Consider the following 23148-nt stretch of genomic DNA (forward strand, 5'->3'; position numbering starts at 1 on the left):
TGGCGCTGTGTTTGTCCACGGTGTTTTGACTCGAGCAGCTGTAGTGGTTGCGTTTTATTACTGAACATGTAAAAGTGCAGGTAAACAGATAAAAACCTATATATTTCACTATAATGCATCCATGATAAAAACGTAAAAGCTGCACGGAAGCTGCTTGTATTAGCATGCTGTTTCACAGCCGTAGTTAGCATCAGACTTCGCTGATACTCCACGAGTTTGAAAATGCTTCTTTTAGCAACTTTAATCCGTCAAGACATGAAAACTATAAGGTTTTTAGCTTCTTTACAATCTAACAAAAGCGGTAACTTCTGACATACATGCATATCAATCGATAATTTAATGCTAGTTAATGATAACATGAGAGGCAAATCCGGGGCTACCTAAAGGAAACACACTGTCATGGCGGCTGCCACTAGGCTCATATCGAGGCTGACCCTGGTCACTGGTAAGTTCATATTTCCTCACGCATTGTTTTGTGCTAACAGATAAATAAATGCTTCTTTTTGCAGGGTGTCGTCTTTAACGTTTGACATTTCTGTTTCTAGTTTTAACGAGCTAGCGTTAGCTGCTAACAGCTGTTTTGTAAATGCTAACTCGTGAGTAACTTTGTAAATGTTTCTCTTCTCTTCTGTTGGCTTAAAAACTAGTAGAAATGTTTTTGGGTTTAGCTTTAACAAGTAAATCTTAGCTCTAATTTGTGACGTTAAATAAGTTAAATGTTTAAAACTTTGACTGAAAAGCAAAAACCTGCTCTGATGTTGACTGATGTGTCTTTTTTGTGAATTCGTCCTTGTGTCTCTGAATTTGATGACAATTGAGAAAAAGTGTCCCTGAGTCAGAATCATTGCCTTATTATTTGTGACCTGCAGTCCAAAACCCAAAGATACTGACCTTTTAATATAAATAAAAAACAGTGAAACTGCATCCTTTCGCTGGAGAGGCAGCAGCCAGACTGCTGAGCGTTTCTGCTTAATAAATGACTAAATATTAGAAGAACAGATGCATTTTCTGACTGATTAATTAACTGTGATAATTTCTGTTGTAATATCAACGATAAAGAGTCTTTTGTCTTACATTATTAAACCAAAAAGTGGAAGTGAAAGCATTTTGGGACAGTAAAGTACCTTCACAATATCGCAGATACAACACAAATACTCTGAATGAATCAGTGTAAATGATAAATGTATGCTAAATCAACAGCTGAAAATGGCTGTCAAATGCACACAGAGGCTTGAATGGGTTGGGTAACCAAATTTGGGAAACAATTGACCTTTTCATCAAATAAATCATAGCAGTCTTCAGTCTTCCCTCTGAAACACTGAATCCTTCATAAATTCATGAAATGAGCTACGATGATTTGCTCTCCTGTTCAGGTGTCACTCTGACGTCATGATGCTCTCTTTCCACTCAGGGGGCGGCAGTGGGATTGGACGGGCGGTGTGTCAGCGCTTCGCCTCCGAGGGCGCCTCTGTGGTGGTCGCCGACATCAGCGAGGAGTCGGCCAATGAGACGGCGGGGAGCCTGCCGAGTGACCTCAGAGGACAGACGCACATGGCGGCTGTGGTGGATGTGTCGTCAAAGGAGAGCGTGAAGAATCTGGTCACAAGTATACAGGTGTGTGGGACTAATAAAATTTAAATAATCTGCAAAATTTTCTGAAAAATGTATGCTCATATCTGCCTTCATTACATGTTAAAATGATGCAAATATAAGTACAACTTTTCTTTCTTTTCTGTTGTCAGTTAATGTCTTCTTCTCTCTCTGCAGACTCACTACTTTCAGCCTCCCTCAGTGTGTGTGAACGCAGCAGGCATCACCCAGGACGACTTTCTGCTCAACATGGAGGAGGATCATTTCGACAGAGTAATCCAGGTCAACCTGAAGGTACGCAGCCATGACACCCAGGGCCTGAACCGTGAATATAGATAAGAATAGTAAATAAAGACTGAGAACAGAGCAGAGTGAAGTGATTTATTCAGGCGTCTTTCCTCCTGTTTTTCCTACAGGGTTCATTCTTGGTCACTCAGGCTGTCGCTCAGGCTCTGGTGGCCTGCGGAGCACCCAAAGGATCCATCGTCACCGTGGGCAGCATCGTGGGAAAGGTGAGACACCGACAGGCACAATTTCACAAGTTTAAATATGACTGCAGCTTTAAAGTTCTCATCCACAACAAGTGTCATGTGACATTAAAATCTGGGGCGTTTTCAACCTGCTCAGATCTTCTTTAGTTCACTTTTCTTCATTGGAGTCTGAAAGGATTGAATGAAACAAATCTGAAAATAGATAAATAATAATAAATATACTGAGTTTTGAAAAAGTGATTTATTTACTTGTCTGATAGAAAGAAGAAGAAGTATGGCATCTGAGAAAGAAACTTGTACAAAGACATCAAGAAAATATTTTAATTCTGAAACACAACATGAATACTAAAGTTGGTTTGAAAGCCACAAATCTCCGGACCTGGTAAACATGCTGCTCAGTTTTCTGTGAAAGTATCTGCTGGGTGATCTGAAAGTTGTTCTGTTGCATGAAAAACCTACAGTGATGCAGGATCGTGTGTCTGTGTGAATAACGATTGTAGGTGGGAAACATCGGACAGGCGAATTACGCCGCCTCAAAAGCAGGAGTGGAGGGTTTAACCAGGACCGCAGCCAAAGAGCTCAGCAGGTGAGAAGAGCCCGACGCAGCGCTGACACATACTGACAGACGGCAGTAGGGCTGGGTATCAATACTCCACATCTTTAAGGTGTAGATCAAAATAACGCTGTACCAAGAAGTCAAACGAGAGCTGCATATTATCCTGTTTGTAACAGGAGTTTGATCTCGGTCCGTCCAGACTTCCCGCAGGAGTAACAGACTTATTTAAGGCATGTTTTAGAAATTTTGGCATGACACAAGAGCAGCAGCCAAAACAGTCAAAGTATGCAGACAAATTTCAAATTTCAGCCAGGAGGGCAACATGGAAATTTCTGCTTGTGAATCAAAATCAAAAATTAAATTTTTGCAAGCTATAATACAGCAATTAAATCTTTTACAAACCAATTCTTTTGCATTTATTATAGTTTAAAAAGGAGTTACTTTTGCCTTCTCTAATTAATGTCATATTCAGTCTGCGGTGTGGCGAGGTCGAGGGAGTGAGTTTGACTGCGTTGGCAGATCAGCATGCCCAGATGCCTCCAAAATGTTTAGTTTAAATGTAAGTGTGTATATGTAACGGTGTCACGTCGAGGGTACTGGTATTGCAAATTTTAAAATAATACCCAGTGTTACTGAGCTTATTAGATTTAAAGTGTTTTGAGTTAAAAAAGAAGAAGAAGTCATTGCATCTTCTTTTCTTTTCCTCCAGGTTTGGGATTCGGTGTAATTGTGTGCTTCCAGGTTTTATAACCACACCAATGACAGATAAAGTTCCAGAGAAAGTTATTACTAAGGTACAGCACACACACGGTACACACCGATGTAATAACGCTTCATCTTACAAATTCATCTTACTTTTACAAACCTTTTTTACTGCATGTATTATAGTTTAAAATGCAGTTACTCTGCCTCCTATAAATAATTTCATATGTATGCATGTATATATATTAATCTTTATGTATATAGCACTTTTCAGATAAAGGGGATCATATTTTGTTGCAGCAAACAGTATTTTCATTTATTCTACTGAGAAAGCTGTAAAAAACGTGAAAACAAGACTTTTGTCTTGAGTATGAAGTAGCTCCAAAACTGACAGCGAGTTCAGTAGATTTTCCCAAATTATCTGGAAAAAGTAGCTGTTTTTTAAATGTAATTTTTTAATAAATGTTTCAGCACAAATTAATCTTAGTTGTTTTGGAGGGGTTGCAGAAGTTTAAGATGTGGAGACCTTTTAATCACAGAAAACAAAACCGTCTGTATGAGTAAATATGAGCAGGTAAAGGAGGGGAAGGTTTTTATGTGGAGGGATTTGGATAAACTGAACCTTTTTAATATAATGTTTAACCAAATTCAGCCTTTGACAGACGATGCTGACTCTGACTGTTCAACAAACACTGCCGTCCTCCTTAAATCTCCTCTGTCATGTTTTTTTGGGTTTTAGATGAAGTCCTTGGTGCCTCTGGGAAGAATGGGTGAGCCTGCAGGTCAGTACGCACGCTGTTTAACATTTGTTTCACTGCAGACCTTTATTTTCATGTCTTAGATTTCTATAACAGACTAGTTTAAATGTACTGCTCTAACCTCCCAATAACACCACTGTCTAAAATTTAATAATCTCGCACGAGGGTTTAAGATTTCTCAGCATATCAGCAATTGCTGCATTCACGTGCCCCTCGGATGTTCCCATTTCCTAAGCTGGGAATTCATCCTTCCAACTTTTTAATGTTCCTGAGCTTTAAGTCATGAAGTGACATTCAAATATCATGTTAATATCAGTTTGAAGCTTTGCATAAAAAAGTGACTTTGTCCCGCACTTCTCAGTGCACCAGATCATCCCATTAAACTGTAAAATGTTGCTTAACCGACTAATGCCAATAAAAAAGTTTTCTAAGGCGTTAAGGTCACTCTACATGAATTAAAAGTTACAACCTTATATCTTATTTCAAATTCCATGTAAACAAAAAATTGACGCACGGTAGCGAAAAGTTTACCATTGACCGAGTATTTTAAATACTTACTATACTATAATAAATTTTTCCGTTATGTTTTCGCATGTATGACTTCAAACTTTCTGAGGTTTCTATGATTTTAGGGGCACTCATGTGAATTTTTTCCAGTTTTGGAGCTCGTTTTTCCAATTATTACAGCACCACATGAATGCAGGGTAGAATATTTTCCTTACAGACACAAAACACTTGGAAATGTTATTTTATTTAGTTAAAAAAATATTACTTCCTACTTGCACTTTTTTACAACTTAAAATACAAAGACTCTTAAAACAGAAATTCATTTTCTGTCAATCAGCGTAACACTTGGCCTCGGCTGGACAGTAAAATCAACTAAAGGGAGTTTCGTACCGTGTGCGTCTGGCTTACTCATTGTCCAAGACTTCATCACTTTGTTGACTTGTCCTTCTTTTTGTCTTCGTCCAGAGGTCGCTGATGTCTGTGCCTTTCTCGCTTCAGATGACTCGCGATACATCACAGGAATTAGCATGGAAGTGACAGGTATGGTGTGATTCGACTCTTGACAGTACTTCTGTAAAATCGCTCTTTTAATTTCTCTTTATCATGCTCAATTTGTGCGTCTCTGTCTCTGTTAGGTGGACTTTTCATAGGATAAATCAGACTTTGGTCACACCTGACGGGAGGTCAGTTCATCAAAGTTAACTCGATATAATTCAGTTATGACGGTGATTGTACGTTATTCACTCAGTCATGATTACTGTTGATCATGTCTTGTAAATCTGGCTGTGAACATTTGTTATAATGTATTAAGCCAAAATTTGTGCAAATAAACAGTTTGCTGTTTGTAACTTTTCTGTAGAGAATGTATTTTTCTTTGAAAGCTCAGAGTTAAAAACATTTTAATCAACCTTTTGGATATTTGTGAAGCCGTACATTTCCTTTCCTCATCTATCCTAACGCTGTATGAAGAGCAGACAGGAATAAAGCCGGTACGTAAATTCACCAACATTTTTAGAGGTTTGTGCCGACAACTCTACAACACTAGAACTTCTCCACATTTTCTGCTTTCTCTGTGAACCTTTGGGCATTTCATCAGGAAGTTAGCTTTTAAAACACAGTTTAAAGTAAAAAAAAACGAACAAAAAAAACCAACAACACTGGAGAGGGTTTGAACTGCTGACCTCCAGATCTTCAGACATTACAGGCACTAAACTCACTGAACGATTGAAATGCTCTGCCTGATTTATGTCCAGTAATATATAATCTAATTTGTTGGCTTTTAAAATCAGCTCAGAAAGTTGGTTAACGAATCTCTTTAAATAAGCTCCATGAAGTTTCTTGCTTTCGGTGGTGCCAAATGGGTTGTACACATACATACATACAATGACATTTTTAAAGAAATATGGCGTACTGTGACTTTTTTTTTTTTTTTTACAACATACTGTACTATGAAATTTTCATCGCATACTGAACTATGACCTAAATAATTTTTTGTTACATATACTTTACACTAACATGTCTTAGTCATTTTTGGCTGGAGTGTAGCATGGGAGACAATATTAACGCAAAACTCAGTGAGTGTGTGAGTGAGTGTGTCTGATGTTGTGACATTGCTGTTTCCCCATTGGCTGTTGTTTGTTCTTTTAAAATATATGGGTGAGGACATGGTGGACACTCTGGGGGACGCTGTCAGTCTGTGCTACTGTAATGTTGTTTCTTAATATGTGTGATGAGTGTAACATGGTAGCATGGTGGAAATTAAGGTTAAACAGCTAACTATGCATCTGTGGTTGCGATGTCAGTTGTGGACGAAGGAAATTACATACTATTCTGTGGCTATTTTTTTATCATTTCGGTCGACAGTATACTAGACCTTTCTTCATCATTTTGGACAACAAACTGTACTATGACATTTTTTCATGATTTTGGTTGATATACTATAACTATAGCCTTGCATTTTGGGTCATTTTTTCCAGATGCAATATTTTGGTATTTTTTTTGGACATTTTTGCAATGTTCTATGCCATGGCGTTTCAGGGCAAGCTATTTTACGCACTTTCCAGCCTTTTTAAATTGTTTTTGGGATGTGACATTTTTTGACATTTTTGCCTTACTATAGCCTTGCAATTTGGGTCGTTTTTTGCACATGCCTGCCAAATTTTGGTGTTTTTGGACATTTTTGTAACTTTCTATGCCATGGCATGACTGGGCAAGCCATTTCATGCACTTTCCAGCTTCTTTAAGCTGTTTTTGGGACGTGACATTTTTTGACATTTTTGCCTTACTATAGCCTTGCCTTTTGGGTCATTTTTTGCATATGCCAAATGTTGGTGTTTTTGGACATTTTTGCAACTTTAGATGCCATGGCGTGTCTCAGCAAGCCATTTCATGCACTTTCCAGCTGTTTTAAGCTGTTTTTGGGACGTGACATTTTTTGACATTTGCCTTACTATAGCCTTGCATTTAGGGTCATTTTTTGCACATGCCATACTTTGATGTTTTTGATAGTCTTTACGAAATTCTATGCCATGGCATGATTCGGCAAGCTATTTTATTCACTTTCCAGCTGTTTTAAGCTGTTTTTCGGACGTGACATTTTTTGACAACTTTGCCTTACTATAGCCTTGCATTACGGGTCGTTTTTTGCACATGCCAAATTTTGGTGTTTTTGGACATTTTTGCAACTTTAGATGCCATGGCGTGTCTCAGCAAGCTATTTCATGTACTTTCCAGCTGTTTTAAGCTGTCTTTTGGACGTGACATTTTTTGACATTTTTGCCTTACTATAGCCTTGCCTTTTGGGTCGTTTTTTGCACATGCCATATTTTGGTGTTTTGGGACATTTTTGCAACTTTAGATGCCATGACTGGCTAAGCAAATTATTTAATGCACTTTCCAGCTGTTTTAAGCTGTTTTTGGGACGTGACATTTTTTCGACATTTGCCTTACTATAGCCTTGCCTTTTGGGTTAGTTTTGGCACATGCCATATTTTGGTGTTTTTGGGCATTTTTGCAACTTTCGGTGCCATGGCGTGTCTTGGCAAGCTATTTCATGCACTTTCCAGCTGTTTTAAGCTGTTTTTTGGACGTGACATTTTTTGACTTTTTTGCCTTACTATAGCCTTGCCTTTTGGGTCGTTTTTTGCACATGCCATATTTTGGTGTTTTGGGACATTTTTTGAAACTTTAGATGCCACGGCGTGTTTCAACAAGCTATTTCATGCACTTTCCAGCTGTTTTAAGCTGTTTTTGGGACGTGACATTTTTTGACATTTTTGCCTTACTATAGCCTTGCCTTTTGGGTCATTTTTTGCACATGCCATATTTTGGTGTTTTTGGACATTTTTGAAACTTTAGATGCCACAGCGTGTTTCAACAAGCTATTTCATGCACTTTCCAGCTGTTTTAAGCTGTTTTTGGGACATGACATTTTTTGACATTTTTGCCTTACTATAGCCTTGCCTTTTGGGTCATTTTTTGCACATGCCATATTTTGGTGTTTTTGGACATTTTTCAAAACTTTAGATGCCACGGCGTGTTTCAACAAGCTATTTCATGCACTTTCCAGCTGTTTTAAGCTGTTTTTGGGACATGACATTTTTTGACATTTTTGCCTTACTATAGCCTTGCCTTTTGGGTCATTTTTTGCACATGCCATATTTTGGTGTTTTTGGACATTTTTCGAAACTTTAGATGCCACGGCGTGTTTCAACAAGCTATTTCATGCACTTTCCAGCTGTTTTAAGCTGTTTTTGGGACATGACATTTTTTGACATTTTTGCCTTACTATAGCCTTGCCTTTTGGGTCATTTTTTGCACATGCCATATTTTGGTGTTTTTGGACATTTTTCGAAACTTTAGATGCCACGGCGTGTTTCAACAAGCTATTTCATGCACTTTCCAGCTGTTTTAAGCTGTTTTTGGGACATGACATTTTTTGACATTTTTGCCTTACTATAGCCTTGCCTTTTGGGTCATTTTTTGCACATGCCATATTTTGGTGTTTTTGGACATTTTTCGAAACTTTAGATGCCACGGCGTGTTTCAACAAGCTATTTCATGCACTTTCCAGCTGTTTTAAGCTGTTTTTGGGACATGACATTTTTTGACATTTTTGCCTTACTATAGCCTTGCCTTTTGGGTCATTTTTTGCACATGCCATATTTTGGTGTTTTTGGACATTTTTCGAAACTTTAGATGCCACGGCGTGTTTCAACAAGCTATTTCATGCACTTTCCAGCTGTTTTAAGCTGTTTTTGGGACATGACATTTTTTGACATTTTTGCCTTACTATAGCCTTGCCTTTTGGGTCATTTTTTGCACATGCCATATTTTGGTGTTTTTGGACATTTTTCGAAACTTTAGATGCCACGGCGTGTTTCAACAAGCTATTTCATGCACTTTCCAGCTGTTTTAAGCTGTTTTTGGGACATGACATTTTTTGACATTTTTGCCTTACTATAGCCTTGCCTTTTGGGTCATTTTTTGCACATGCCATATTTTGGTGTTTTTGGACATTTTTCGAAACTTTAAATGCCACGGCGTGTTTCAACAAGCTATTTCATGCACTTTCCAGCCTTTTAAAGCTGTTTTTGGGACGTGACAATTTTTGACATTTTTGCCTTACTATAGCCTTGCCTTTTGGGTCATTTTTGGCAAATGACATATTTTGGTGTTTTTGGACATTTTTGAAACATTAGATGCCATGGCATGACTTGGTAAGCCATTTCATTCACTTTCCAGCCTTTTTAAGCTGTTTTTGGGTCATGGCATAGAGGTTCGTAAAAAGGTCCCAAAACACCAAAATATGGCATGTCCAAAAAATGACCCAAAATGCAAGGCTTTAGTAAGGCAAAATTGTCAAAAAATGACATATCCCAGAAACAGCTCAAAACAGCTAAAAACTGCATAAAATAGTATGCAGAGACAAGCAATGTATAGATTGGTTTCAAAGCGGCCAAGTACACTAAAATTTGGCACGCTGAAAAAACGTCCTAAAGTGCAAGGCTATAGTAAGGCAACAATGTCCCAATATGACTTATCCCAAAAACAGCAGAAAGTAGTTTACAACTGTATGAAACACTCCTCTGTGTTCAGCCATGTGCGTTTTATCTTAGGCCATTCTGTTTAGTGCCTTATAATCTCATCTTTGTTGTGTCTCTCCTGCCAAGTCCATGTGCACCCGCACATGGTGTTTCATGGCGCTTGGGCAGGTGTTGTGTTGGGGCTGGGAGCGAAGGGTGGGTAGGGTTGCTGGGGTTGTTGTTTATGTTGTTTTAAGTTTTTAATGTGTGAAGCACATTGTACTATGTTATTTGTATGAAAAGTGCTGTATAAATAAAATTTGATTATTGAATGAGTGATTGATTGATTGAGTGATTGATTGAAAAGAGATTACGGGTACACTCCATTGCATAGAATGTAATATGGCATATGTAAAAAAAAAACACAAAATGTAAGGCAAAAATGTCAAAAAATCACGTCCCAAAAAAGCTTACAACGGGTGAAAATCGTATAAAATAACTTGCGGAGCCATGCCATGCAATAGAATTTCATAAAAACGTCCCAAAACACCAACATTTGGCATGTGCGGAAAACGACCCAAAATGCAAGGCTATAGTAAGGCAAAAATGTCAAAAAATGTCACGTCCCAAAAACAGCTTAAAACATGTGGAAAGTGCATAAAATAGCTTACTGAGTCATGCCATGGCATAGAATTTTCGTAAAAACTTCCAAAAACACCAAAACATGGCGTGTGAAAAAAATGACCCAAAAGGCAAGGCTATAGTAAGGCAAAAATGTCAAAAAATGTCACGTCCCAAAAACAGCTTAAAACAACTGGAAAGTGCATGAAATAGCTTGTTGAAAAGCACCATGGTATTTAAAGTTTCAAAAACATCCACAAACACCAAAATATGGCGTGTGCAAAAAACGACCCAAAAGGCAAGGCTATAGTAAGGCAAAAATGTCAAAAAATGTCACGTCCCAAAAACAGCTTTAAACAGCTGGAAAGTGCATGAAATAGCTTGTTGAAACACGCCGTGGCATCTAAAGTTGCAAAAATATCCAAAAAGACCAACATTTGGCATGTGCGAAAAATGACCCAAAATGCAAGGCTATAGTAAGGCAAAAATGTCAAAAAATGTCACGTCCCAAAAACAGCTCAAAACATGTGGAAAGTGCATAAAATAGCTTACCGAGTCATGCCATGGAATAGAGGTTCGTAAAAACGTCCAGAAACACCAAAATATGGCATGTGCCAAAAATGACCCAAAATGCAAGGCTATAGTAAGGCAAAATTGTCAAAAGATGTCACGTCCCAAAAACAGTTTACAAAGGCTGGAAAGTGCATAAAATAGCTTGCCAAGTCATGCCATGGCATAGAATTTCATAAAAACTTCCAAAAACACCAAAATATGGCATGTGAAAAAAACGACCCAAAAGGCAAGGCTATAGTAAGGCAAAAATGGTAAAAAATGTCACGTCCCAAAAACAGCTTAAAACAGCTGGAAAGTGCATGAAATAGCTTGTTGAAACACGCCGTGGCATAGAAAGTTTCAAAAATATCCAAAAAGATCAAAATATGGCATGTGCAAAAAATGACCCAAAAGGCAAGGCTATAGTAAGGCAAAAATGTCAAAAAATGTCACGTCCCAAAAACAGCTTAAAAAGGCTGGAAAGTGAATAAAATAACTTGCAGAATCATGCCATGGCATAGAATTTCGAAAAAAACTTCCCAAAACCCCAAAATATGGTATGTCCAAAAAACAACCCAAAATGCAAGGCTATAGTAAGGCAAATGTCAAAAAATGTCACGGCCCAAAAACAGCTGGAAAGTGCATGAAATAGCTTGCCCAGTCATGCCATGGCATAGAAAGTTGCAAAAATTTCCAAAAACACCAACATTTGGCATGTGCGAAAAACGACCCAAAAGGCAAGGCTATAGTAAGGCAAAAATGTAAAAAAAATGTCATGTCCCAAAAACAGCTTAAAAGGGATGGAAAGTGCATAAAATAGTTTGCTGAGACAGGCCATGGAATCTAAAGTTGCAAAAATATCCAAAAACACCAACATTTGGCATGTGCAAACAATGACCCAAAATGCAAAGCTATAGTAAGTCAAAAATGTCCAAAAATAACACGTCCCAAAAACAGCTGAGAGAGGTTGGAAAGTGCACGAAATAGCTTGCCCAGTCATGCCATGGCATCTAAAGTTGCAAAAATGTCCAAAACCAAAATTTTCACGTCCCAAAAATAGCTTAAAACAGTTGGAAAGTGCATAACATAGCTTGCAGAGACACGCCATGGCATCGAAAAATGTTGCAACAATGTCCAAAATATGGCATTGCAATTGTATGAAAAGTGCTGTGTAAATAAAATTTGATTAATTGATTGAGTGATTGATTGAAAAGAGATTACGGGTACACTCCATTGCATAAAATGTAATATGGCACGTGTAAAAAAATAACACAAAATGCAAGGCTATAGTTAGGCAAAAATGTCAAAAAATGTCATGTCCCAAAAACAGCTCAGAAAGGCTGGAAAGTGAATTAAATAGCTTGCTGAGTCATGCCATGGCATAGAATTTCGTAAAAACGTCCAAAAACACCAAAGTATGGCATGTGGTAAAAATGACCCAAAATGCAAGGCTATAGTAAGGAAAAAATGTCAAAAATGTCAAGTCCTAAAAACAGCTTTAAAAGGCTGGAAAGTGCATGAAATAGCTTACCGAGTCATGCCTTGGCATAGAGGTTTGTAAAAATGTCCCAAAACAACAAAATATGGCATGTGCAAAAAACGATCTAAAATGCAAAGCTATAGTAAGGCAAAATTGTCAAAAAATGTCACGTCCCAAAAACAGCTAAAAACATCTGGGAATTTTATAGAACAGCTTGCCAAGACACACCATGGCATAGAATGTTCAAGAAATGGCCAAAAGCACCATAAAATGGCATGTGTAAAAAATGGCCCAAAATGCAAGGCTTTGGTAAGAAAAAAGTCAAAATAAGACATCACCCAAAAACAGCTGAAAACTGCTGAATACTTCATGAAATAGCCCCCCAAGACATGCCAGAGCAGAAAATGTTGGAAAAACAGTGTGTGGAAAAAATGACCCAAAATGTAAGGCTATAGTAAGGCAAAAATGTCAAAAAATGACACATCCCCAAAACCGCTTAAAACTGCTGAAAACTGCATAAAATAGGGTGCCAAGACATGCCATGGCATAGAATATTGTAAAAAATGGCCAAAAACACTCACTCAACACTAATATGGCATGCAGAAAAAATGACCCAAAATGCAAGGCTATAGTAAGGCAAAAATGTCAAAATATGACATTGCTAAAAACAGCTAAAAACTGCTGGAAACTACATGAAACAGCCCCCCAAGAGATGTCAGAGCATAAAAAGTTCGAAAACAGCTAAAACTACTAACGTATGGCATGTGGAAAAAACAACAGAAATTGCAAGGTTATAGTAAGGCAAAAAATGTCAAAAAATGACATATCCCAGAAACAGGTGACAAGTGCTTAAAACTGTATGAAATAGCCATCTAAGACATGCCAGAGAATAAATGTTGCAAAAACTGCTATAAACAACATAATTCGGCATGTGGAAAAAACAACCCAAAAATGCAAGGCAAAAATGTCCAAAAATGACATGTCCCAGAAACAGCTTAAAACAGGTGAAAACTGTATAAAATAGCTTGCAGAGAAACACCATGGCATAGAGTTTTGCAAAAATGGCCAAAAACATCACAATATAGCATGTCAAACAAATTAACAAAAATAGCATACTATAGTGCTGAGACAAGTACAGTATATAGTATATAGTATAGTATGACATTTTGGCTCATCTTTTCGACATGGTATATTATGGTGTTTTTTTTTACTGTTTTTGCAACATTCTTTGCTATAACTTGTCTAAACATGCTATACTATGTTGCTTTGGCCATGCTGGTTTTTTCAGTGTCATATTTAGATCACGTGCACCGGCCAGTGCAAGGACCCTCTTGGAATGCAAGGAAGTATTACCAGCTTTACCTCCAGAGGAGGTCTAAACATGCCCAAAAACTCATAAAAGGGAATGGCTGTGGCAATATGGCTCTACAGCGCCCCCTACCATGTAGACCAAATGGCCAGTTTCACCTACAATTACAAAATTCTGTACACTGGAAAACACACTAAACTACGATGACTTTCATTTCTTTCATTTGGACATGTTTTTCATCATTTGGGACAACATACCATACTGACATTCTTTCATTAATTTCGGGTGATAAACTATTCATCATTCATCAACATCATTTTTATATCAGTATTTATGATTTTTGTATACATGCTCTTACAATGACTTTTTTTGTCAATTTTTGACACGGTACTATGTTCTTTTGGTCATTGCAAACTATGATTATATAACTTTATACTAAAAGATTAAGCTGGTATAATCATGTAATTTAAATAACAAATGTTAAACAGACTTCTTAGTACCGTCACCACAGAAATTTACACAATTACCAATGGCTGACAATGTGGGTATACTGTACATCAGAAGCTCTCCTGAACAGGGCTACAGCACAATCTCAAGTTTTTAACTGGATTTAAATCTCTGAAATCAAAATGTGCATATTCAAGTAATTCTGTTTAAGATAATATTGTTTATTGTCCCTTTGATTTTGGAAAACTGCCTCAACTCACACATAAGTTCTGATAATGAACTGCTTGTGGTACACCATATTATCTTTTCCTTCTTCTGTCCTACTCTCTAGCTGCTATGTTTACAAGAGGAGACATGAATTAATTCGGTGAACGACACTTGTGCCCCACAAAGTGTACACTGATCTCATCCCAGCTTTAACCAACATGCACAAATGAGAGACTGTGACAAGCACCACTGATTGTAGGGGTCCAGAAGAAAAACAAGAATCAAGCAGCTCTTTTTAAAAAGATTATATATTACAGAAACAAGATTTTCAAAAAAAAATTACTTACACACATTATAAAATAATACTTTTTTCTCTTTTCAGCACCATATGTTTTTATGTTGAAACATTTGTCTTCAACACGGTAAAAAGAAATATTTGAGGTCATTCTCTCTGGAGAATCTCATGGTCAGATTTAAAAAAAAAAAAAAAAATTAGGTCTTAGCCTTTCCACCCCATTTATCTGCTATAGTTAAAAAAACAACATAAAAATCCTTGCATGATATCACCCCACAGCCACACTTTGTTTACAAACAACAACCTTATTAATCATTTTTAATCCCACGGTGGCTTACAAAGCTTTCTCCTCCCTCTCACAATCCTTCTCCTACCCGCTGTGGTCTCAGACAGAAATTTAAAAGATCAGGATTGTGTGTCCTCAGCACCTCAGTCTAGGTCAATGCAGGGGCTGACTCAGCAAACTGTATTTCTGCGATACATTTGCCCAGTGCTGAAATAACTTGAGCCAGCATTTGCCCAGCGCGTCAATAACTGAGCCTAAAACCAATATCTGCTAAGTCAAACAGTAGCAACAACAAGGAAATGTGACAGACCTGGAGAGTCACCATTTAATCTTTACAGAGGAAGCAAAATTTAACAGCACAGTACAGTTGTTGAAAACACTAAAAAGGGAAATTACATTAAAATATGGCCACAGATTTGTTGGTTCTACATAAGGAGTTTGGACAGGGTGTGAACAGAAGCACCACAACTCAGGCTGGCAGTGAGTTTAACATGAGTCACCTGGTTCACTTGGCCTTCAAGTGTCAGCTACAGGAAATAAATACAAATGAAATATACCACGTTTGACTGGAATATTTGGTAGTCTGTATTTTTTTTTAATCTTAAAGCACCCTGTTTGTTTTAAATAAATACAATAGAATATCACTATTTCTGTACAAATGGAATGTAATGCACATTTTCCCCAGTAAAAAAGCTTCATGAAATTGAAAAGAGACTAAAGAGAATGACTCGAAGTGAATATTAAAATTTTTATGCTTTGATATAATTAGCACCTTGCCACACAGTTTCTTTCAATAAAGCATGCATTTTATTCACTGCTGTGCTAAAAAAGAAGAGACCTTTGAATCACATATACATATTTAAACCCTGATGATGTTCTCCGAAAATGTATTCTGGATGGAAAACAATAAAAAAGGGCCCAGAAACTGACTCAGCAAATACTGGACTGGTGTGTGTGTGTGGTTGCGACCCTGGTAGCCTGATTCATGATCTAAAGAAGAGGAATCTGCCTTTTTAAAAGGCACCAGTAACATGCAAGTACAATAGCGTCAAGTTCAGCACAGTTTACAAAAATAATGGCTTTTAAATTCACTGACCTAGGATCGTCTATCCTGCCTCGCTGCATGCAGCGAGTTTTGCTCAATGTTAAAAAAGGAGGGCCGAGGAAATATTGTCTAGTTCGAAAAAAGAAAATACCTTGTACCATGCTGGACTCCAGTAACCTTGCTGCACAACACCAGAAACAAATTGTTAGTTTGAGCTGTGAATCCCAGTTTTAGACTGTTTTAATAAAACTCCAAGGTTGTGAAGACAAAGAGTAACAAAATCACTTGGTGCCAGCTTAAACAAGACAAAAAAGACCCAGCTGGTATCATTTGGTTAATTCCCTCTTTTTATTCTTGTTTGAAACTGGTGGCTTAATTCTTTGGTTCTTTTTGTAATAAAAGCTGAGATTTACTCTGTGTTTTCAATGTGAGCAACATGATTGACAAGTCACCGATCTTTCTTTCATTTCTGTCAGAACTAGGCAACAAGATGATTTAACTGGTCTAACTTTGGTGAATACCGTTTCCATCTGATTTTGATCCAGGAGAAGTTATCTCTGGCAAATGCAAAATGGGTAAGCACTGATTCAAAACTTTTAATTTTGCACGTTTTAATCTGAATGACTAAAGAAAAGCATGCCAAAATAAGTAAACAAAAAATGCTTGATTTTACTATTCAAAACGCCATAAATGTAGACAGCTATGTAGGAGCATGAACTGTCAATCATGTCACTCGCAGTGTTAACATGGGGTTAAAGAAATTGAAATAATGTTGGAGTGTGACCCATTTTTAGGAGGAGGGGGGAGGTAGAGCAGGTGAGATAAGTGGAAAAAAAAAGACAGCGGGGAGGACAGAAGAGTGAGGGGGGGATCGGGGTTGGGGGGGCCTCAGGCCTCAAGTTACCGGCTTGCCCTCTTTCTCAAGCCGGCCCCTTTCACTGCTGGCAAAAAAACACTGTTTTATTCCAAAGAACGCTTTCTCCATTTTTTTTCTCCCTTTCTCGCAATCGTGCGCCAAAAGGAAGGTCTCCTCTCTGTGAGTGTTTTATTTCTCTCCTCTTTACTTTTTTTTTGTGTGACGTCCATGAATTGTTGGGAGGATGTTGCGTTCCCGAGGCACGTACTTGAGTGTGAGTGCGTTTTTGTCTCACAACAGCATCTGCATGTGTAAGTGTGTGTCTGTGGGTTTGTGTGTGCGTGTGTGTTTCATATCATTTACAAGTTAATTTACAAATTACTGGGCATGTATGTTTATTATATAAAAGTGTGTCTCTAAGTGCATGTGTGTGTGCGTGAGTATTTGCACGTGTTGTTCTTTGCATGATGCGTGTATGTGTGTGTGTTTTTAGCCTTGGAAACAAACAGGTCCCACTTCAAAACCAAACTGCTGGTTACTCTCCCCAAAGTCTGACACCTTGATATCCAGCAGAGGAAGATGCTCTACCTGTGGTGTGTTGATCTCCAGGACTGTCCTGTCAAAGCCCTTACGATACTGCAGAGAGACAGGAAAGAGAGACACGTGTTGGATATTGGAACCAAGATATTTTATGTAGCATGTGAACAGAAATTGTCTATGGTTGTGGTAAAATAAGCTTGTACAATTTTAATGCCTGTTTTTTAAATCTGCATCATAACTTGCCTGGAACTTGAAGATAACAATGGAGTATCATTAATCATTTCCATTCATTATAAAAGGTAAAAATGCAAAAATGGAAAGACGGTATATCCTACAGACAGAAGTTAAAAACAGCCAACTCTCAAAAGTCTGTATTTGAAGGGTTAGTTCAGAATTTTCCAACCTGGACCATTTCTCCTTTGTTTTGTGTCCAAAGCACTAATGGGAACAAGAAACTTGTAACTGATGGAGTATTGAGCGAGACCCCTGCAGCTCGCAGCCACAAAACACACTAATGTAACCAATCAGGACATGTTTGCACTTACTCCTTACGGCCAGTATAATGCCCGCTGTATGCTTCCAAAGCTACACTGTTGTCACTAAGAAATGCCTTTTTCATTTTTTACCACTGTTGTCACAGACATTTACAGGATGTAATGACACATCAAGCTGGAAGGGTGAGTTCAGTATTTTTCAACCTGGACCCTGTTTTCCCATGTCTTGATTTTAAGTGACTAATGGAGACAATAGATATATATATATTTTTAAATATTTTTTTAAACATGGTTCAGCATTGTGTGAGAGGCAAAACAGTCTGCAATGTAAACAACTAGGTAATGCTCAGCCCATTAATAGCATTAAACAGCAATCAGCATCTACACCCAGGTCAAATGTCTCTGCAGTAGACATGGGTTTTTACTGTCTCTTACAATTACCATTGATGGGAACACAACACCTGGGTGAACGCAGTAATTTCAGCTCCTTAACTGGCGAGATGCAATGATGCAATGTCACTAATTACTGCTCGTCTCCTCCTAAGCAGTGCTAACACAGATCCAAATACATCTACACTGAATTTGAAAGGGGGACTTGGTAAATAAGGGATAAATAATGAGAAGGAAACAACTGAAAAGTTTTCAAAGGCCTCTTATCCTTCTGCCTCCTACTGTTTACCTGTTCTCTTGTCTGTCCATGACATCACATAGGCACACCAACAAGACAACACACACACACACACACACACACACACACACACAGGCCAGCTGACAGAAAGGCAGAGCTGAATTCAGTGGCAGTGGGAATACAGCCAATTGCTCATATTTAGCGGGTTTACATGTGTTTAAAAACCAACCCACACACGCTAATTTTGGTGGGAAAGGGGTATTAGAGAGAGGGACAGGCAGTGTAATTTGATAGGACAGAAAGACAGGCAGACTTTTCAAAAATGTGTTGGCTTTAGTGGTTAGATGATAACTACTTTACTTACTAACTACTAAAGTAACTTTATTTTACATTTTTTTTGCGTAAAATTAAATGTATCATTATGTGTGTAAACTCACAGAGCAGCCATCGACCAAAGCTTTGATGTAAGGGTTGGTCTCGTAGCTCAGTGTCTCGTCATTGGCGCCCTGGAAGTGCAGCGCCCTGTTGTAGTTGTTCTTGGCGCTTTTGTCAGCCCAGGCCACTGAGCGGTGGCAGTGGTAGGTGAGCTGCTGGCGTGCCTGGACGCTCAGGAGACGCAGGAAGCCTAGCTGGACCACACCCACAGGCTCACCAGAAGAGTCTACATAGGAGAACTGGGAGGAGGAGTGTGAAGGGAAGAAGAGGAGATAATATAACAGGATAAGGAAGGAAAAGAAGGTTATAAGAAGGAAACAGTGGAGGATCGAAAGCAGTACATAAAGGGGAAGCAATGACAAGGGAAGGGAAAAAGGGGGGCGAGAGGGGAAAGTGAGTGGAGTCAGGAGGAGAAAATAGATGGTGAGAACAAAATTGAGGGTAATTCAGTAAACTTAAGAATTAAAAACTGTCTCCATGTCATGGAGGATTACTAACCTTACTACCAGTGGCAAACTGACTGTACCAGGATCCTGGAGTCTCTTTGTCCCAGGAGCTCATCTTCACCTACCACCACAATTGTCCACATCACATTGGAGTTTAGTGTTAAGTGTTTAGTTCCGTGGGACAAAAAACACATTTTTTGGCACACTATGGTCAGATAAAACTGAGAAATTAGTTTCTAGAAACCGGGCAATTAAGGACAGCAAACTTTCACCAAAACTGATTAGTATTACCATTTACTAACACCCAAATGCATCATTCTTAACCCTTACATGTTTAGTTTAATGGATTTCTTAACTTGCACTCAAACGCTCAAGAATTTGACATGGTTTAAGGAGACTTTACAATTTCGTTGGTTTGGTAGACTGACCGAGTTGATGCTGTTGCTGGGGTATAGGCACGTCTCTGCTCCACTGGTGAAATTACAGAAGACCTTGAATGCGTCTCTAGAGCAGCCCTGGTTGGGATCAATCCAGTACTCTCCTGCAGGGGGCAACAAAGCAATGTCAAAAAACGTTGAGGAGGATATTCACAAAGGATGTTATATTTTATATTATTTTATATCAAGTTACGCTATTCTTTGTGATTTTTTTGATACAAGGCTTATTACCATAAAAAGATGACATTAGCTTATGTGCAAAAGTCACAAGACAGGAGAAGCTATATTTCTTTGTGTCATATTTGTGCAAGTTTAGTGGCCGCAATAGCTGTGCAATCACTTCTGTGAATTTGCCCATAAGGGATTAGTTACAAAATATTATATATAAAATGTGTTGTTTTGCATCACCCACATGTTGAAATGACAATGATTGCCACGTCAAAAACGGGACCAAAACCTGGTGGAGGGATGATTACTCTGAGCAGATGGCAGGTACATATTGGGGTTAATTCCCTCACCGTCTTTGAGGTCTGGCTGGCTGAGGTGCAGGTCTTGGCAGGTGCGGGCAGGGCTGTCCTGGGTGCCCAGAGGGAAACGCATGCTCTCGATCTCCTGTCGTAGTGAGTTGAGAGAGCCAAAGATCTCCTCCATGCCTTCACTGCCCATCAGGAACTCAGTGCCCGTGGCGTCAGATGCAGGCATGTCAGTGTCGGGAAGCAGCTGGCTGGCGTCGATGGAACGCTTGGACTTGGGACTCCTCTGGATGGGCAGCGGCTGGATGACCTCACCTGGTGGGCCCTGGGAAGCAAGTTTGCATTGTAAAACCGAGTCACTGACTATCAACAATGAAATGCAATAAAGTGAGCATAATTTAAGCAATGGTGGAGTACTTACAGGAGGTCCAGGAGGTCCTTGTACACCCTTTTCTCCCTTTGGACCAGATCCTCCCTAAACACAGCACAAAGAGGAAAGATTCGAGATACTGTATCAGATCCACATTAAGGCATTTTTTGTGACCAACTCCATTCATATTTTATGGTACAAACATTCTTAAAGTATACTCACAGAAGAGCCCTTAGCTCCTTTGATACCTTGCGGACCCTGTAAAAGATTTGAGGCTTTATTTTAAGATGCTGACCTTCACTCATTGTTACTAATCATGCTATGACACTAAATAGCAGACAGTGAAAACGGTATGTGCATGGGATAAAACAGAACAGGCACTTACAGGCAGACCAGGAGGACCAGCAGGGCCAATGGGTCCAGTGCCGCCAGCCATTCCCTGTGATAAAACACGAGATGTCAAACATGATTATAATTTAAATTATGATCAAAATGAGCATGAATAGTGGTGGTTGAGCTGGCTCTTTTGTAACGCATGTAACAGAGATCAGTCTTACAGTCTCTCCTTTTGGTCCATTGGATCCATGAGGCCCGGGCAGACCTCTGTCTCCCTTCTCTCCCTGCTCTCCTGGGGGTCCAATGAGACCAATAAGACCTGGGTGTCCTTTCTCTCCCTTTGCACCGGGGTCTCCACGCAAGCCTGGCAAACCAGAAGGTCCCTGCAGGAAGAGAAGGAGATGCAGTGAGGAAGTGATGGAGGAGATGAGAAACATGAGGAACAGAAGACGAAGAGAGAAGATGGGAGATGGAAGACAGGAAAAAGAAAGATGGATTGACTTTGGTAGTATATAACGTATTTTACAGAAGTGCATGTCAAAGTGCAGAGTAGATTGGTATCTTACAATAGGTCCAGGTGGTCCTTTTTGTCCAGCGGCTCCTGGAGATCCTTGCTCACCCTGAAATATAATGTGAAACATATTTAGCTGTCGGCCATTCAACATGTACAACGAATAATGTATACACTTGTTACTCCTGAAATATTGTGTTATTTGTTGGTTGCATTAACAAATACAAAAATAAATCAACATTATTACTGACCACTGATCCCGGGAGTCCTCTGAGACCTTCTGTTCCTGGTTTTCCTGGTTGACCCTGAGGGCCGACGGGGCCGGTTTTTCCTGGAGGGCCGACAGCACCTGGGTCTCCCTGTAAATGATGATGACAAGAAACACAATAAACAAGAATTCACAAACTTATTTAACCAGCAGCACAATAGATATTTACAGTTACAACACCCCAAGGTGGACACCCCAGATTAGTGTTACCAATTCAGTATCTGACCAAATGTCTACCCCTCTTTTTCTGAGTTACGGTGTTACAATCTTGTCATAAATAGTGTATTTATTTTTGAGTTATGGCCAAAAAGCAGTGTCCTTTGACCTCCAAAATCAGTTTCTCCTTTAGTCTGTGGAAGTTTGTGACAAATTCACAGAAATGCCTTCAAAATACCATGCTTGGGAGAATGGGACGCACAGACAACCAGAAAACTTCTGTCCCTGTCATCGAGTTATCGCATGCAATGTTTAACTGTGTACTTTAGGTATTACTACTGCCTAACAAAGGAAAATAAAGTTATCTGCTGAAAACTTTTGGTTGCATTAATCAAAACATTACAGAGTAAGATACAGTCTCAGTTTGTAAATGTTTTCAGAGTAAAAGCTAGTCAGTGACTTATGTTGAGATCACGAATGAAAACTATCATTACCAGGAAGTCAAACTGTGATCTGATGTCAACTTTGGTATCTTTGCTGTGAGTTTAGACTTAACATTATCTATGTAAAGCCACAATGAGTTGAAGTGAGGAACTCTGGACAGACCTTAGTTCCCTTCTCTCCCTGACGTCCCTCTGGTCCTCTTGTTCCTGCAGGGCCCTGAGAAATAAAACATAAACATTTCAATGACAAACAAAAAATATAATATATTCAGTAATTATAAGAATGAATGCATTATGGAGGAATGCATCCATGACTGCCACTGTGCTGTTATTTTAACACTTCAAAGTAGGACCAGGTGCGTGTCAAATAAAGATGGTGACCTTACCCTCTTTCCAGGTGGGCCAGGAGGTCCATTCTCACCAGGAGGTCCAGGGGAGCCCTGTAATAGGAGGCAAAAAGAGCAGAATCAGGAAACACTTCATGTTCAATACTTCATTCACACATCAGCATCATTGCATCTTTTGACTTACAGATTCTCCTGATTCACCATCTTCTCCTCTCTCTCCCTTGGCGCCATCTTGACCCTGGAGTAAAGCAGAGCAGGGTTAAAGGTTTTTCTTCTTCTTGTTCAGTTAAGCATACAGCTGAAGAATACATATTTGTGGAACAAAGGGAACTGAACCTCTGGTAGCCACATAGCTTTGAAATGTAACTGAGTAAATGATTGACATGGTGATTCAATAAGATGCTGGCATGTATTCTTCAAAAAAGGCATACTCACTCTGGGTCCAACCTCACCAGGGGGGCCAGGATCACCAGGGAAACCAACAGGACCCTGAAGAGATGAAAAGTGTTGGTGTTTGTAGCAATGTTTTTGTGTGTAT

The 23148-nt window shown here is 38.9% G+C and overlaps 2 protein-coding genes across 4 annotated transcripts in view; one reads left to right on the forward strand and one right to left on the reverse strand.

Moving 5' to 3' along the window:
* On the forward strand, positions 1-5450 carry hsd17b8 (hydroxysteroid (17-beta) dehydrogenase 8). Its single transcript, XM_042506879.1, has 9 exons — positions 1-445; positions 1412-1614; positions 1768-1884; positions 2007-2102; positions 2582-2667; positions 3347-3431; positions 4079-4121; positions 5070-5144; positions 5240-5450. Exons 1-9 carry the CDS (start codon positions 400-402, stop codon positions 5257-5259), a joined length of 771 nt encoding a protein of 256 aa, XP_042362813.1. The 5' UTR covers positions 1-399; the 3' UTR covers positions 5260-5450.
* A 9686-nt stretch (positions 5451-15136) lies between these two features.
* col11a2 (collagen, type XI, alpha 2) overlaps positions 15137-23148 on the reverse strand; it is a 57530-nt gene continuing 49518 nt past the window's right edge. For all 3 annotated transcript variants that reach the window (XM_042506170.1, XM_042506169.1, XM_042506168.1), the window contains 15 exons: positions 23046-23099; positions 22795-22848; positions 22650-22703; positions 22427-22480; positions 21648-21755; positions 21452-21505; positions 21107-21268; positions 20935-20988; positions 20772-20807; positions 20601-20654; positions 20225-20504; positions 19698-19810; positions 19322-19390; positions 18826-19062; positions 15137-17362 (listed from right to left, as the gene is read on the reverse strand). In XM_042506170.1, coding sequence (XP_042362104.1) covers positions 17216-17362; positions 18826-19062; positions 19322-19390; positions 19698-19810; positions 20225-20504; positions 20601-20654; positions 20772-20807; positions 20935-20988; positions 21107-21268; positions 21452-21505; positions 21648-21755; positions 22427-22480; positions 22650-22703; positions 22795-22848; positions 23046-23099 — 1530 coding nt within the window. In that variant the 3' untranslated portion in view covers positions 15137-17215. The remainder of the gene's footprint in view (positions 17363-18825; positions 19063-19321; positions 19391-19697; positions 19811-20224; positions 20505-20600; positions 20655-20771; positions 20808-20934; positions 20989-21106; positions 21269-21451; positions 21506-21647; positions 21756-22426; positions 22481-22649; positions 22704-22794; positions 22849-23045; positions 23100-23148) is intronic.

This window comes from Plectropomus leopardus, chromosome 18 (assembly GCF_008729295.1).
Source record: "Plectropomus leopardus isolate mb chromosome 18, YSFRI_Pleo_2.0, whole genome shotgun sequence".
NCBI classification, from domain to species: Eukaryota; Metazoa; Chordata; class Actinopteri; order Perciformes; family Serranidae; genus Plectropomus; species Plectropomus leopardus.